This window comes from Mus caroli, unplaced genomic scaffold (assembly GCF_978045245.1).
Source record: "Mus caroli unplaced genomic scaffold, Mus_caroli_1 scaffold_6, whole genome shotgun sequence".
NCBI classification, from domain to species: Eukaryota; Metazoa; Chordata; class Mammalia; order Rodentia; family Muridae; genus Mus; species Mus caroli.
The window spans coordinates 25,923,929-25,940,329 of NW_028227261.1; the positions used below are offsets into that span (position 1 = coordinate 25,923,929).

General features: G+C 43.5%; 1 protein-coding gene across 4 annotated transcripts in view; it reads right to left on the reverse strand.

The window, feature by feature from the left end:
- The window catches only part of Srsf4 (serine and arginine rich splicing factor 4), a 28,210-nt gene that overhangs the window by 4,009 nt on the left and 7,800 nt on the right, over nucleotides 1-16,401 (reverse strand). The window contains exons 2-6 of one of the 4 annotated variants that reach the window (XM_029475916.2): nucleotides 13,202-13,407; nucleotides 12,198-12,334; nucleotides 11,386-11,560; nucleotides 6,311-6,453; nucleotides 5,474-5,586 (exon numbers count right to left, since the gene is read on the reverse strand). In XM_029475916.2, the coding sequence (XP_029331776.1) occupies nucleotides 5,474-5,586; nucleotides 6,311-6,453; nucleotides 11,386-11,492 (363 nt within the window). In that variant the 5' untranslated portion in view covers nucleotides 11,493-11,560; nucleotides 12,198-12,334; nucleotides 13,202-13,407. Of the gene's footprint in view, nucleotides 1-5,473; nucleotides 5,587-6,310; nucleotides 6,454-11,385; nucleotides 11,579-12,197; nucleotides 12,382-13,201; nucleotides 13,408-16,401 lie in introns of those variants that run through there. The other 3 variants (XM_021160694.3, XM_085838908.1, XM_021160695.3) reach the window with 3 other exon arrangements.

A 16,401-nucleotide genomic window follows, 5' to 3' on the forward strand; every position in this document is an offset into this window, starting at 1 on the left:
TTAGTTTGGCTGAGTCAAAGTGCAGAGCACAGCAGATGTGGGAAGTGCAGCTAAGGTGAGGGATGGATCTGGATAAAGATGTCGACCTAATGTCGCAGTGGCAGTAACACACACTGAATAGACATTTGTGGTCTAGGTTTATTTTGTTGAGTTCTGTCCTGCATTTGTAAACACTGGGTATGTCATTTTGTGTCATGCCTCTTATTTGCTACATCACAAGCATGTCTGACGGTGTGTCTCAATATACACAATATACACAATCTTCTAGTCACCATCCGCCTACTTCTGAGGGTTTCCCAATTGTCAAGAGTGCAGGCTATACTTAAGATTGTGACCATTAGCCACAAGCCACTCAAGAATACCTCTGTACAAAAATGCATTTGAGTTATTTGCAGAAGTCTGGGTTCTGGATAAGTGAATACAGGAGCAGTCATAGTTGGACATGAGACTGTCGTGACAAAATGAGGGTAAAGATGGCTGGCGGGAGCTAGGTTAGTGTGACTGTCTGTACATTTTTATCTTATGTGTATGCAGGTTGCCTTGCATGTATGTCTGTGCGCCCCATGCACGCCTACTGAGTTAGAGGTTTTGTTCAAACTCAGAGAACCACCTGCCTCTGCCTCCTGAGTGTTGGGAATAAAGAGTTTTGAATTGCCATGTGCAAATCTAGCTCCTCTGAACAACAGGAAGTACTCTTAAATACTGAGTCGCCTGCTTCTTCAGCCCTCAGTGCCACTACTTTATTTGAGCTGGCCACACTTACAAAGCTCTGAACAGCAGCTTCACAATGTCAGCGAGTGCTCCACAGTGCTGTAGGAACTCACTCCTCATTATAACCACAAAGGCAGAATAACCGGACCCATCTTACACATGTGACAGAAAATCACAACAAAGTTGTTAATTGCTCAAAGTCAGTGAGCACTGACTCTGGGGCTCAGAGGCAGGAAAAATCCAGTATGGAATTATTGGGGAGAGTTAGCAGAAACCCAGAAAGACGTGCTCCACAGATTATGGCTGTGAGTAAATCCTTCAAGAGTTGCTTCTTGCTGGGCAGTGGTGGTGCAGACCTTTAATCCCAGCACTCGGGAGGCAGAGGCAGGCGGATTTCTGAGTTCGAGGCCAGCCTGGTCTACAGAGCGAGATCCAGGACAGCCAGGGCTACACAGAGAAACCCTGTCTCAGAAAACCAAGAGTTGCCTCTTAGCTGGGCATGGGAGCACACACCTTTGATCCCAACATTCAGAAGTCAGAAACAGGCAGATCTATGATTTAGAGGACAGCCTGGTCTACAGGGTTAGTTCCAAGACAGCCAGGGCTACACAGGGAAACCCTGTCTTACAAAAACAAACAACTAACTATCTTTGGAATCACCCCCCCCCCCCCGTTCCCCTGTGATAGGGTTTCTCTGTATAGCTCTGATTGGCCTTGAATTCACAGAGATCATCTGCCTGTCTCTACTGTTTTACTTATAAATGTTTTCTTATTTTGTATGTACAGTGTTATGTATGTACAGTGTTATGTATATGCACCACATGCACACAGAGCCCCTGGAAGCCAGAACAGGGCATCAGATACCCTGGGACTGGAGTTACAGACAATTGTGAGCCACCTTGTAATCCTAGGTTCTCTGGAAGGGCAGCTAGTGCTCTTTTTTTTTTTTTTTTTTTTTTTGGTTTTTCGAGACAGGGTTTCTCTTTATAGCTCTGGCTGTCCTGGAGCTCACTTTGTAGACCAGGCTGGCCTTGAACTCAGAAATCCGCCTGCCTCTGCCTCCCGAGTGCTGGGATTAAAGGCGTGCGCCACCACGTCCGGCCAGCTAGTGCTCTTAACCACTGAGCCATCTCTCCAGCCCTCTGGAACCAAATTCTTTTTTATTTATTTATTTATTTATTTATTTATATTATATATAAGTACACTGCAGCTGTCTTCAGACACTCCAGAAGAGGGCGCCAGATCTCGTTACGGATGGTTGTGAGCCACCATGTGGTTGCTGGGATTTGAACCTCGGACCTTTGGAAGAGCAGTCGGGTGCTCTTACCCACTGAGCCATCTCACCAGCCCCCAAATTCTTTTATTTATTTTTTTTAAAAGATTTATTTATTTATTTTATGTAAGTTCACTGTAGCTGTCTTCAGACACTCCAGAAGAGGGCGCCAGATCTCGTTACGGATGGTTGTGAGCCACCATGTGGTTGCTGGGATTTGAACTCTGGACCTTCGGAAGAGCAGTCGGGTGCTCTTAACCACTGAGCCATCTTACCAGCCCTGGAACCAAATTCTTAATCTTGTTCCTCTATATAAATAAAACTTCCAATTCTCCATGCCAACAGTATGCTAAACATTTCCAACCCAATTTATACAATGTGATATAAATCTATTACTTTATGGAGATGGTGTTTGGCCTGCATGTATGTTTGGGCACTGGCTCCCCTGGACTAGAGTCACGCTGCTGTGAGCTGCCATGTGGGGTGGGAGTTAGACTCAGGCCCTCTGGAGGAGCTGCCATTACGCTTTAACTGAAAGCGACGGCTGCAGCTCCAAAGAACAGATTTAAAGAGGAAGATCCCTTTCATTTCTTTAGCTTTACATTTCCTTATCAATGGCTAATATTTTCTTTTTTTCAACAGGGTTTCTTGGTGTAGTTCTGGCTGTCCTGAAACTCACTCTATACATCAGGCTGGCATCTAACTCAGATCTGCCTGCTTCTACCTCAAGTACTAGGATTAAAGGAATGTGCCACCATCTGGTTATAGCTAATATTTTCTACACCTAGGAGTTCCTTGACTTTTAAAATAAAAATATGTTAGTAATTCTAAAACTGAGCCCAGTGATGGAAGACTCAAAGGGGTTAAATCCAGGGTCTGCATAAAGAGTGAGTTCAAGGCCAGCCCAGGCAAATTAGAGCTAACTTCAAGAAAAAGCAAAGAACATTTGGGCATGGTAACATAGGCCTTTAATCCCAGCACTCAGGAGGCAGAAGCAAGGGATCTCTATGGAGTTCAAGGATAGCCTTGGTTTATACAGTGAGACCTGCCTCAACACCCTTTCCTTGCAAAAAAGGGAAAGAAGGCTGGGTATATATAGTTCACTGGTATAGCACTTGTTCAGCATATGCAAGGTTCAACTTCTAATACAAAAAGAAGTTTATGTTAAATAAAATGACAATAAAACAGCATTTTGTAGTTGAGGAACCAAGACAGAGGTAAGGACTTGCTAAGGTCATACAATGGTAAGAGACAGAGACTCAGTCTTCTTTGATATCTATTATTTTCGTTTTCCTGAGAAACTGCCCAACTCATGACTTTACTATGTGGACCACAGAAAACCTCAACACCTTCAAATATTCCATGCCAGGAAGAGTTAGTCTTCTTTTTCTTAACTTTTTCTTTTATGGGTATGAGTGTCTGGGTACCATATGCTTGTGCTGCCAGCAGAGGTCAGAAAAGAGGCCCTGGGGACCATGACACTGTAGTTATAGATGACTGTGAGGAGCCATGTGAGTGCTGGGAACTGTACCTGTCCTCAGAGCAGCAGAGCACCCAGTGTTAACTGCCGAGCCATCTTTCCAGCCTCTAGTGTTTTATCTTTAAATTATGTGCATATGTGTATATCTGTGGGTGGCAATGTATATGTGGTTACAGGTGCCCATGGAAGCCAGAAGAGGCCATCACATTTCCTAGAGTGGAAGTTACAGGTGGCTATAAGCCTCCACAGTGGAGTGCTGGGAACTGAATTTGTGATTTCTTTAAGAGTGGCTGGGGCTGGTGAGATGGCTCAGTGGGTAAGAGCACCCGACTGCTCTTCCAAAGGTCCAGAGTTCAAATCCCAGCAACCACATGGTGGCTCACAACCATCCGTAACGAGATCTGGCGCCCTCTTCTGGAGTGTCTGAAGACAGCTACAGTGTACTTACATATAATAAATAAATAAATCTTAAAAAAAAAAAAAAAGAGTGGCAAGTGTTTTTAACTACTCGCAGTTATAGGTCCTTAACTGCTAAGCTATCTTTCCACCCCCAAGGGCTAGCCTTTTATGTCAGACTATTTTCAACTCATGGAAATCTGCCTGTCTCAGCCTCTGCCTGGAGCACTGGGATTGAAGGCAGTGTGCACAATCACTCCTTATGCTTCTCTGCATCTCATCTTTGTTAAATTAAAGGTTTGTCTTTAGCAAACTTGAAAAAGATCCTTTACGATAAAATGAATGGCAAGGCGGTGCCTTTAATCCCAGCACTCAGGGGCAGAGGCAGGCAGATCTCTGATTTAGATGCCAATCTGATCCAAGGATACACAGAGAAACCCTGTCTCTGAAAAACCAACCCCCCAAAAACCCCCAACAACAAAAACCCCCAAACTAAACAAAACCAAGAAAACCCCAAACAAACCCTAACACAAATGTGAAGTATGCCTGACTACCCTTCTCTCAATGCCTTCATTTTGGTTTAAAACAAACAGTTTGCCTTTCATTTATTCTGAGATCATCGAGTTAAGACACTCTCAGCAAATTTTCTTCCCTACCAAGATTAGAAACTCAAGATGTGAACTCCAGCTCCTTGGATGGCCACAGCAGCAGCACAACTTAACTTTTTTATTCTTGTGGTGCTGAGCTTCAGTTCAGGCAGGGCCTTATGCACGCTGGCCAGGTTTAAGTGTTCAGCTCCAAGTTACAGCCCAGCCCAACTCAAGTCTATTATTATTATTATTATTATCATCACATTGGTGTTTTGCTTGTGTGCAAATGTCAGATTCAATCCTAGAGTTACAGACAGCTATGAGCTGCCATGTGGATGCTGGGAATTGAACCCCACCCCTACCCCTCCCAAAACTCCTAGCTAGATCTTGCAATTTTTGAATAAAATCTTCTTTCCTCCCTTTCTCTTCCTTTTTAAAATATTTTATTTCTTTGAGTGAGTCTCACTATGTAGTACGGACTGGCCTGGAACTCACTGTGTAGGTCAGGTTGGCCTCCAATTTTACGGAGCTCTGCTTGCCTCTAACCCCCAAGTGCTGGGATTAAGGTGTGTGCAGCCTTGGCCAGCCCATAATAAATAGTTCTTAAAAGATGGGTCAACCCCCACCCACTTCCTTTGGAATTCACTATTTAGCGAAAGCTGGTCTATTTTCATCTCAACCAATTATCTATGCACACAATCATAACTAAGGACACCACATGCTGGAGAGTCTCACGGTGTGGACCCACACTGGAAGCTGAAGTCAGTTATGTTCCAGCTCGGGTTTACAGAAACATAGGTTTTTAGCCTTTTCTATGCAGTTCCACCCTGTTATCTCTCTAGAACACTGTCTGCAGGGGAAAATTCCATGGAATACAAATGATTCCTTGGAGCAGTTGGCATCCACATAAGGAAAGTGTGAGTGAGGTTTTAGTAATGGCTTTTACACTCTCAGGCCTGAATAAATAGACTTCCTTCCTCCTCTTACCCATGCCCAACCTTAGAAAGTTAACTAGGTCCAAACCTTTAGGTCTTGCCAGCTACATCGACTTGACAAATTCTCCACAATAAGTCTGTATTCTGTGCGAGTAGGAGGACCGTATTTATCTCGGCCACTTCTTCGATAACCATATCCACCTTTAGAAGGTTCAAACAGACAACATCATAGAGTGTAAGAGGAGATGACACAGCACACTCTTAAACTATGTAACTCAATCCCCCTTTCTAAACAATAACATGTGTATTTTAACTAAAGCCTCACCTTTAATTCAAGTTTAAACACAAAATTTCAGTAAGCTTTTAGGCATACACATTCACTAGTTAATATTTATATTTTAAATTAGCATGTATAAAATAAGAAATATAATTTAGAAAAAGCAAATTATTAAATCAGTTACTATTATTACCCCCAGTCATTAAAGTTTTTGTGAATAATTTTTATGGAAAGAAAAAGATGCAGGCACCTCTTTCAGTTCATCTCATCTGTGTCTGAGGGATCCTCAGCACCCAGGTCTATGGGGTATGATTGTAGTCACTGAATGGCTTCCTATTTTTTGGTCAGCCAAATGGAAAGGTGACCAAGGTCAGCAAGTACAATAGGTGGTCATCTTAACTCAAAGGATTCTCTTAATTAAAATTGAGGTCTTTGTTAAATATATGTCAAGTTGTATTACAGAAGAAAATGTTTTAAAGTATTAAAACAAATTCATGACATCAAATATTTACAATTCTGTATTTTAAAAGATATATTCTTATAGAAACAGCTTAAAAAGCTACCTTTAAATAAAATACTGAAATACATTAAAAATTAGCATTTAAAACCCAGGTATGTTATTGGTACATCTATCCTTCACATGCTTACTGCGTCCCGAGCCGTAGCTGCCATCCCGCCGCGGGCCTCGAGCGTGCTCAACAATGACTCGCTCTCCACACAGGTCTTTGCCGTTCAGTTCATAAACAGCATCGTCTGCATCACGCAGATCATCAAACTCCACAAAGCCATACCTGTGAGAGAGCAAACAAAACCTGGTTGGCATCGGGGCATCCAGCTTCACTAACGTGTCAGAAATCAACGCGGTTCATGCTTAGCACAGGCCGGGGGTTGCAAACTAAGGGCCAACTTTCTCTTTTCTGTAGCCAAAACCACCTCGTCTTTGTGCCAACAGGCAACTAACTGCAGGAGTCAGAAGGCTGTGCTAAGCCTATAGGAAGCAGCAGCAAATACCTCCCAGGGCTACTTGGTTTAAGGAATCAGTATGTGCTGTTTCTAACACCACTCGAGCACTCACCCTCTTGCACTTTTACAAGTGGTGTCTGTCCTAGGTGCAGCTGGCCCCTGATGCACTGTTGCACTGACTGCTGAGTCATGGTCAAAGGAAAGGAGGTAAAAGTCACAGTGTCGGAAGTCTCTCTTGTCAAGTTTTTTCAAGGTTCCTGTTTTCCTACCTAAACAAACTAGTCACAACTGAACTAACTCTTCTATTTACTAACTCTTCTAATTACTAATTCTACTAACTAACTCTTCTAATTACTAGCTATTTACTTCCTTGTGTGATTCCAAGTTTGTTTCCATGATGTCTGGAAAGGCTGACATGATCTACATACAACTGTACCAGCTTATTTATATCATATTACCAGGTACTTTCAAGCAGATAGGGTGGTTTAATACATGTGGGGGAAGCCCTCCCCACCCCCTAAATCCTTTTAATGCCTGCTACAGACTAGTTAAGCTAAGTACAGAATCTGTAAAATACTTACAAGCAAGGTTAAAGTCTCTTGAATAAATTTTAGTTTGGTCTATGAAAGGTCTGCTTTGTGAGCACTGTCTATATTAAAACCAAAATCATCCTTTGGATCCTGCCCAATCACAAGAGTTACAAGCCAATTCTTTAGACTCTGACAAGCTTGTGCAAACGATGATCCTCTGTGCTCAAACATGCTGACATTGGACACAGGCCCCAAGACTTGCCAGGAGGAACAACAGCAACAACATCATCATCATCATCTCAGGAAAATTTGGGGGGTGGGGTTGGGTGGTTAGGCAGGGGTTCACAGTGTAGCTCTGGTTGGCCTTCAATTTCCCATTCTCTTGACTTACTCAGCATGTACCACTGTGTCTACCTACTTGTTTGTTTCCAAACAAATCTTCTCAAGGTGACAACGTGCAGGTCAAGCTTTGGAGAATTAAATTATACAGTGTTCTGCATGTATGCCAGAAAAGGGCACCAGATCTCTTTAAAGATGGTTATGATCCACCATCTGGTTGCTGGGAATTGAACTCAGGGTCTTTGGAAGAATAGCTCTTAACCTGTGAGCCACCTCTCCAGCCTCCGGAGAGTCAATCACATTTTCTGTGTGTGTGCGGCATGGGCAACTGTAGGGTTGGTTCCTTTCTTTCATCAAGTGTGTCTGACCCAAGGATTGGACTCAGGTGGCCAGCCTTAGCAGAAGATGCCTTTACCCACTGGGCTATCTTGGTGGTCCTGGTCCACCCTCTGTTTTAGAGCTATTTTTTATGCTGAAATATCTGAGTGGCATTCAAACTTTAAGAGGCACTGACTCTCCATTAAAAAATCAAAAATAAATAAAACAAAACCAAACCCCCAACAAACTAAAGCAGACACACCTAGTTACTTAACAGGACGAGTTTTCAGAACACTGCCCATGTAGCTCTGGGGGGTCTTTTAAACAGACTTTCACAAGCTGAAAAACCGCCTCAGTCACTTAATTGCATATGACGCTGTGGCTGCCTTTTCCCTTCCTAGGTAAAATGAGTCATCAGGGAACTGACCATTTAACAGAGGTCGGTCTGTCTTTCTTTTCATTTCTTTTCTTTCCTTTCCTTTTTTCCTTTTCCTCTTTTCCTTTCCTTTCCCTTCCTTTTCTTACTATAACCCTGTCTGGCCTTGAACTCATAATAGAGACCCCACCTGCCTCTGCTTCCAGTGCTGGGATTAAAAGCATGCCCCATCACATCTGGCAAGGTGAAGCTTATCAAGAAGATTAAAAACAAAACAAAACAACAAGTCCAACACTACTTTACTTTGGCTTTGTTTAGATCTATTTAGATAGATCATAAAATTCCTCTGCTCACAGCATCGCTGCCCTTGGCAGCAGGTGAGAAGCAGACAGCAAGTATAAGGATGGGCAAGAACACTTGCCATGAGCCTGATGAGGTGGCTTTCTCTCTCTATGCGGTACCCACTTGTTCAGTACCAATGATCAGAAATAACTTAGTATAAGGTCACAACAGCACTGATTCCTAGACTAGACAAATAAATTACAATACAATAAAATAATTTTCCCCCAAACAGTTAAGGTTTATAAATACAAATCACAGAATCACAAAATCCAAGACCCTAAACTCTGCAGGGCAACTGAGGCATGGATGGATGCAGCACTCAGCAGAGATCACTCTATTCTATGGCCTACATACAGAGCTATGAGACCTTTCAGGGAAACCTGTGATAGCCTATCAAGGGAGGAATAGTCATTTAAACATTATCAGTGCTCAGACAGACTTGACTCTACCAGATGAGGCTGAAGCAAGATGTAGGACAATTTGTGATGCCAGAGGAAAATAATTTTTCCTAATATCTACTCCTAAAAACTGCCCAGTGGATCACTTAGCTATTATTTGACTAAACCAAACAGTTGACTTAAGGTCCAATGTATTTAACAGGAAAACTTTGGTGGCTTCTCTGTGAAATGCTTTAAAAATCCATCAAGAATATTTTAACAGCAAAGTTCAGATTAAAGACTAAATCAAGCCTGTCACTTCTGAAACTGGCATGCTGGATGGAGCTGAAACTAGAGAGGAAAGGCAGAATGGTGGGGAACCCCTCTTCTGAGGATGAACACACTGGATCAGGTATTTCTACCAAACCGATCTCCACTCAGCTTTGCATTCTCCAAGCAGGTCAGTGAGTGGGCTCTGAGGAAACAGCAGCCTGGGGAACAGTGGTAAAGTGTCACCTACCTAGTACTAGTCATTAAACCTTCTCTAGTCTCAACAATGTGCCTTTACTTAATATCCATAGCATTTAAGAGGCAGGTACCAGTAACCCTATTTCACAAACGAGAAACTGAGGCACAAAAGTGAAAAACTAAAACTAAAAACTCAGAAGGGCTGGTGTGCAGAGAACTCTGCCTCACATCTATTAAGATGGTCAGCAGGCCCTCACCTCTGGTCTGGCTGTAGGCCCAGTTCTGTTAGGAATAAACTCAACAGCATACTTATTTTCTTTGTGCTTAATTGTCAACTGAGAGCATCTACTACATACAACTAAGGTTTGTCCCAACATATGAGTATGAGAAACATTAAAATCTGCAGGTCTAGATCAAGAATAGCACCTGAGGTCAGGGATAAATTTAACTTTTTACCGTCTAAGATATCTTTTAAAACTATGGATCCCAAATTAGTTTTAAATATCTTAGTAGTCCTTCAGATCAATTTTCACATCTTCACAAAGCAAATCTTTCTGATGGGCATCAGTGATTCTTCAGAAACCAACCTGCATCCCTCTTAATAAATCATCTTTATCTCATCCCCACACTCAGCCCCTGATTTCTCTGTGTACTTCTGGCTCCCATTCTGTAAACCAGGCTGGCCTTGAACTCAAGGCTGGTTTGCCTCTGCCTCCAGAGTGCTAGGATTAAAGACGTATACTACCTTTCCATGGCTAATAAATGTTTTTAAATTTAAATATTAACTTGAACACTATTCCCTTTGAATTTTACAGCAAATAACATGAAACTAACCTATTCTCAAAACCAAAACAAAACAAATCAGCAAAGCTCTTTAGAATTTTCTGTCCAGGTAGGGAAGGATCAGAGGCACGCTTGTGACTTTACCACATGACACAGCACCTGTTGGGATCTGTAAGCCTCACAAAACACAACTTGGACAGATAGATTTTTCCAGCTCTATTCTACCTATAAACCCACTGCTGCTGCCTTCAGAGCACTGTCAGGAGACTCCAGCATGGGAAGCGTGAGTGTGAGGGAACGGGGAGAAGGACTTCAGTGAGGCCCTATCTAGCAGAGACCACACCTCGCCTTACTCAAGGGTGGCAGCAGTCATTCTTTCCCTTATGCTATGTGTAAGTACTGCCACATAGACAACACTTCAATTAAACAAAACCAAGAAATCTTTTCTTAATGTTTCTTATATCGTGTCTTCCCAAAGGGTTTCCTCTGATCCTGGCATATCCTGTCATAGAATGAGGAGAAGGAGAATTGCTATCACTTTCTCCTGTAAGAAAGTGAGCTTTATGACTCTGAAACAAATCCAGCAGGGTCTCTGGACAGCATAAAGCAAAGTCATGTTACCACCCATAGCTGCTCAGATCTTTGGTCCATTCGCACCCCTCTGTATGCTTTAGTCTTCTTCATCCACAGCTGATGTACTCCTCAGGTCAAACTGAAAAAGCACAACTGGAATGACATGTCTTCAATCCAAGGTCCCTTAAGATGTCCATTTAGAAATGCTCATCACATTTCTTGCAAGAGTTCCCACCTAAGCTCACAGTGCTGCCATACAGGCTTTCTCTGACCCAGTACTTGTAAGTCCAAAGGTCCTGAACACCATCAGGCCCCCTCTTCCTTTATGTCCTACTGAAGAGGACATCACTTATCTCATCCTCTTCACAGTGCTTTAGGGCTGTCTGTCTTCCAGACCCTCTCACTCAGCAAGGAGACTGAGAACAGGCCCTGGGGAGAAATGATGAGCATGGCTGGACTGGAGCTGAGCTACTCAACTGGCTGACTGAGCAGGTGTGACTAGAGGGTGCTGCTGGGAAGTGGATACAAGGAGCAGGAAAAGCAAGCCTCCATGCGTAACTGCGGACACCCACCAACGCTGCTCACCGAGGAGCATGCCTCGGATGGCCTCTCAATAGGAAAATGTGCCCCTTTCCACAGTGGATCTCTGCTCACCTTTGTCCTAAAACTGTGCCACATGCTTTTCTCTGTATGTGGACATGAGAGTCCTCAGCCAAGCACCAGCAGGATGTGAGTTTTGCTTTCCCAATGTGGTGAGCCATTCCCACATTCACTCATTTTCCTTGTAAGAACCGAACCTCTCCATGGCTGGTCAGGATTAGGGATGTTGCTGTAGCCAAGGAAAAATTTTCATCTGTTGAAGTAAACCCACAGGGTGGCTTGAACCCTCAATCTAGAGTCAGTAGCATTGTATTTTGAGGGCAGAGCCCTTAAATCTACCCTGAAAGAAATGGTATTCAGTGAACAGGAATCAAACAGCTTTCAAAGCACTCAGTAGATCCTAGGCTTCAACCAACTTGGGTCTTAGGAGGTGAAAAGGGCATAATGACAGGACAGTAGAGAGTAATTCTCGAGTGCTGCATCGAGTGCACAGAAACCTGTAGAACTAAGACAGTTCTACAGCCAACTCTCGTGCTCAGGTGAGGCTAACTTGTAGAAGCTTGTGAATGAGAACAGTGCAATGGCCCTGATTCCACAGGTCTGCAGCATCCCAGGGCACCAGCAGTCAGGCCCTCAAAGCACATTAACTGCTTAACCTTAATGGCCATGGATGTGAGCTGGCTTCCCCAGTGACTGAGGGAGTTTACAAGCCACAGTGGCAAGCTGCTGTTCCAGAGCAGGTTCCTGAGACCTTTTCCTATTCTGAGACAGGAAGGAGGCTGCTCTTGGCTTTCTGCCCTCCCTTTTTCTTTAGTCTCAGAGGAGGGAGGGCCATCAAGGCCACCCGGAGAAGGTGGAAGACTTACCCGTGCTCACTCAGTGGCAGAGCTGGGGTGCGACTTCAGGGCTCACCATTACCCAGCCTGGGGCTCTTTCACGTCGGCAAACTGGCAGTTCCCGCACACCAAGAGCTCTCTCATTAGAGCTAGTGTGGATTCCTGGTCTGCAAACGGTTGGCCACAGCTCAGTCTGCACTTGATCTTTCCCCACCTTCAAAGAAGAAAACCTACCTCATGATTTCTCTCTTCCAGAACCCCTGACCACCTGATTTCACTCCCAACAACCTTGCAATCATTTCTAACTACTCTCCTCTGGTTATCTGCTGTGTCTACTGCCAAATTCAATCATTTTACTACAGCTATTTTCACTCAGGCAACTTGTCTCTACGTTGTAGTGGGAAAAGCCAGCAGCTAAATGACTCTGTTGCTTAGGAGTCTATGCCTCCTAGTATCTTTATGTCCTTCTACGAGTTGAATCCTTCCGCCCTTCTTGCTATGGCTGAGAAGCACCTGCTTCAGGAGGCCTTAGTACCCTGCATGCCTGATGCTCATCCAGCCACCTCTCTGGCACTTCCATCCGTTTCCCGTCTCACAAGGCAATGCTTTTAAAGCCTTGTTTCTTTCATTTGTACTAATCTTGCCACTTCATTATGAGGGCTTTCACATAACAAAGGCTAGCACCTGTTGGCTATTTAGCATAGCACCTGGCTTAAAGAAATATTTTACTATCTGTAATATTTCATTTGTTATTAATAATAAATGCGACTTATTCATGAGTGACTTATTCTTCTCACTCATGACGAGATAACTAAGGCCTGGAGAGGCCAGGTACTTTGTTCCCAGTCAGGGAGTGTCTATGTTGTGGAGCTGAAAATGAAGCCAGGCTTAGGACTCTTGAATTCCAGCTTGAATATTAAGCCACAGATCCCAGAGCCTTTGAAAGGCATATGGCTTCTCCTGTTCTCCCACAGTCCCGAATAAAACCTTTTCTGTTTAATAAGCACTGCTGCTTGACTTAACCATAATCTAACCTCAGATAAGCCAGGTGGTAGCAGTTTTTGACACAGCAGGGTGAAGTCTCCAGAGAAAAAGGGCACTGGCCTCAGGGTAGGGTGGAGCACCCTAAGCTGGGGCATGAGACAACCGGGTTACTTTCACTCTTGTCTTTTGGTTCCCATTAGCCAGTGTCAGCCATCTGGTCCTTCCGAAAACATGTGTGGGTTCAGAACATAACAGACTAGAAGAATAGAGGAAAAATAAGATTATTCTGTGCAATCTCCACTCTAGAGGTCCCACATCAACCCCTGCAGTCTGCCTTTGCTTCTGAGGCTCAGCAAAAATTAGATCAGGATAAAGATGCTTGGAGCTAGTTGTGCCGATGTGACTGATCATCAAAGAGAATACTTAAGGATACATTTAATTAGTTTTGCAAAGGAATGGTGACTGGGACCAAAATATTTCATATTTATGAATGAATATTAAGGGGAGGGAAGGGCCAGAAGTCAAATACTAGGTTTACAGACCTCCAAATGCAAAGACTTCAGTAGCAATGGATGATACAGATATAAGACCTGATTTATTTTTGACTAATTCCAACTACTCCACCCCACTAGGACACTTTCTTTCTTCAAATTCCTCTGTAACAATAGCCAACTCCTTCTTTCCTGTCTTGCTCTGTCACGCATTAGAGGAAGCACACACTGCTTCACTCAGCCTTCCTGACCCTGAGGTCTATGCCAGCTCCTGGACAGAGAAGTAAGACTTGGAGCTGTTGCTGGGTCTCTGGCCAAGGCTACTCAAGATTCTGAGTTTCTTCAAACTCATATTCTAACCTACAACCTGCACCCCATCAGGCTCTGCCACCTCCCAGACCCAGTGGAAAGTAGTCCTTAACAAGAGAGGCGGGAAAAACAGGGGCTCCAGGAGCACAGGCCTAAGAAGGACAAATGCCTACATTCTGACCACAACTGTGAGCACAGTAAAGGCATAAACATCAATTCTGTAACTGGAGTGTGCGAATACTAAGTTGCAAATGTTTATTTTCTACTGAGCTACTAGTGGAAACAAAAAGAACTATAAAAATTTCAACAGTTGAAGGACTCTGATCTCATCAATGGATTAATCTACTAATGAGCACATAATGGGATGGAACTATCAGGAAGTAGTGGAAACATGTGAGTGTGGCCTAATTGGAGGACATAGGTCACGAGTGTGCATTTGGGGGACATACAGGCCATTTCTTGTTTCTCTGTCCTTTGGTCATCACAAGGTGGGTGGCAGTCTATAGAACCACCACAGGTTCTAGCTGACAAGACATTCTCCTTAACAAAGCTCCATAGCCAAGGGACCAGATGGGCATGGACCAGCATCTATAAAATGGCCAAGACAGGTCTTTCTTCTTTTAAGTTCATTTGTTCAGGAATTAGTCACAGCAATGAAAAATTACCAACATGAAGTAAATCATCTGATTGGACCCCCCCCCCCCAAACTAATGATACATAGCTAAATTCAAGACTCAATGGAGACCAAAGCCAGGGCCTTAGGCTTGCTAGACGAGTACTCTACCACTGAGTTAAACTCCCAACCCAAGCCCAGGGTCTTGAACCACACTGCAAATATCAGACCATCTCTAAAGGAATATTCATATACTGGGGTGAGAAAACAGGAACAATCATTACAAAAAATAAAACCTACTTCTGAAGAGGTAGATTTTTTAAGTGTTATTTTGTAATTGTTCTGACAGCCTATCTGCCAAGTCGCTTTCATCACTCTAAATGGTTTATAAACTCAGAAGGCTGGTGGTGCTGTGGGTCAGTGGTGCAAGGCCCTAGAGCTGTGTAGCCCTGGCTGTTGGGGGAACTCTGCAGACCACTAGGCTGTTCCTGAATGTAGAGATTCACCTGCCTCTGCTTCCTGAGTACCAGGATTAAAGGCAAGTCCACACAAGGTCTTGAAACATTATTATAGAGCTAAGTCTGCTAAGCTGCTTCCCTGAGCTCTTACCATATCCTTAGTCTAGGAACGGGATACCTAGAAAACAATACGAACTATTTTGTTTGAGGATCAAACTGTACTAATTATAACCTCCCCGTCATAACTAAATGGTTATTTTAAAGTAAAAAAAAGTTGCTTTCCTTAAAGAAGTTTGAGGCAGTTGGGGTCCACAATTACACCTCTCTTTCAATTTTCTGTCTCTCAAAAGTTTTACACCCAAGTTCATGAAGCTCAAACACAAACTAAAAACAGGTGTACAGTACTCATTATTACTAACTCAGAACACATCTCTTGGGACACAGAGTAACATGCATCACCATGTCCATTATGCACAGTCATCAAAACAAGGATATACTCAACAAACAGAGCTACCCAAATCCACACTAAAGCCACACAAAACCGGCTCTAAACAACGCAGGGAGCAGGTTGTCAGGTGCTAATAAGCTTAATAAAGCTCAGTCCTCTGGGACCATCTTGGCTGTTTACATGTTGCTCTTAACTACCCTGAGTAGCAAGCAGTCTATTCTATTCTTTTCCACTTCAACTTTGTTAAAGATGCCAATGCCATGCTATTTCTTGGAGACAGATTTCCCCCAACTGGCCATTTCATTAATTTTTACAAAAAATGTCAAGTTCTTTTTGCTCTACTGCCTCACTGCACCACATGATACATGCCCGAGTCTTGCCCACCTTGCCAGGCTGCTTTCAAAGCTCCCTCAGTTCCCCCTCTCTCTCTGGGTCTTGGAGTCTCTTCTGGCACTAGCTGTTAAGTCTTTGGCTATTTCCTCTAGCCTGGGGCTTTCGCCTCAGCTCAGAAAAGTTATCCAGGGGCTTGCCTTAGAATATGGCTATGTAAATCCAGAGCACAATCCAGCCCTTTCCGTGAAGGATATTCTAAGATCAGAGGCTGCTAGGATGACAAGACACTGAAATGTGTGCTGACACTGACACGCATCCTACTCCAGGTAGCCAGAACAGCCTGAGGGTTAACCACTCCCCATTCTCTACCAAGGCCAGCATTATAAAAAGCACATCCTGTCTCACTTGAGGCGCTTCAGTTTATTAGAAGCCTCTAGAAAAGACCACAGGGTGAACAGACCAGGGAACCCAGATTACCCCTGTGGGCAGGAAAGGAGAAACAGGAGAAAAGCCTGACTGTCACTGCAATGCTATGGCTGGCGTGTGAATGAAAATAATTTGCAGTTTCTAGAGCTTTCAAAAATTCATCCTGTAATCT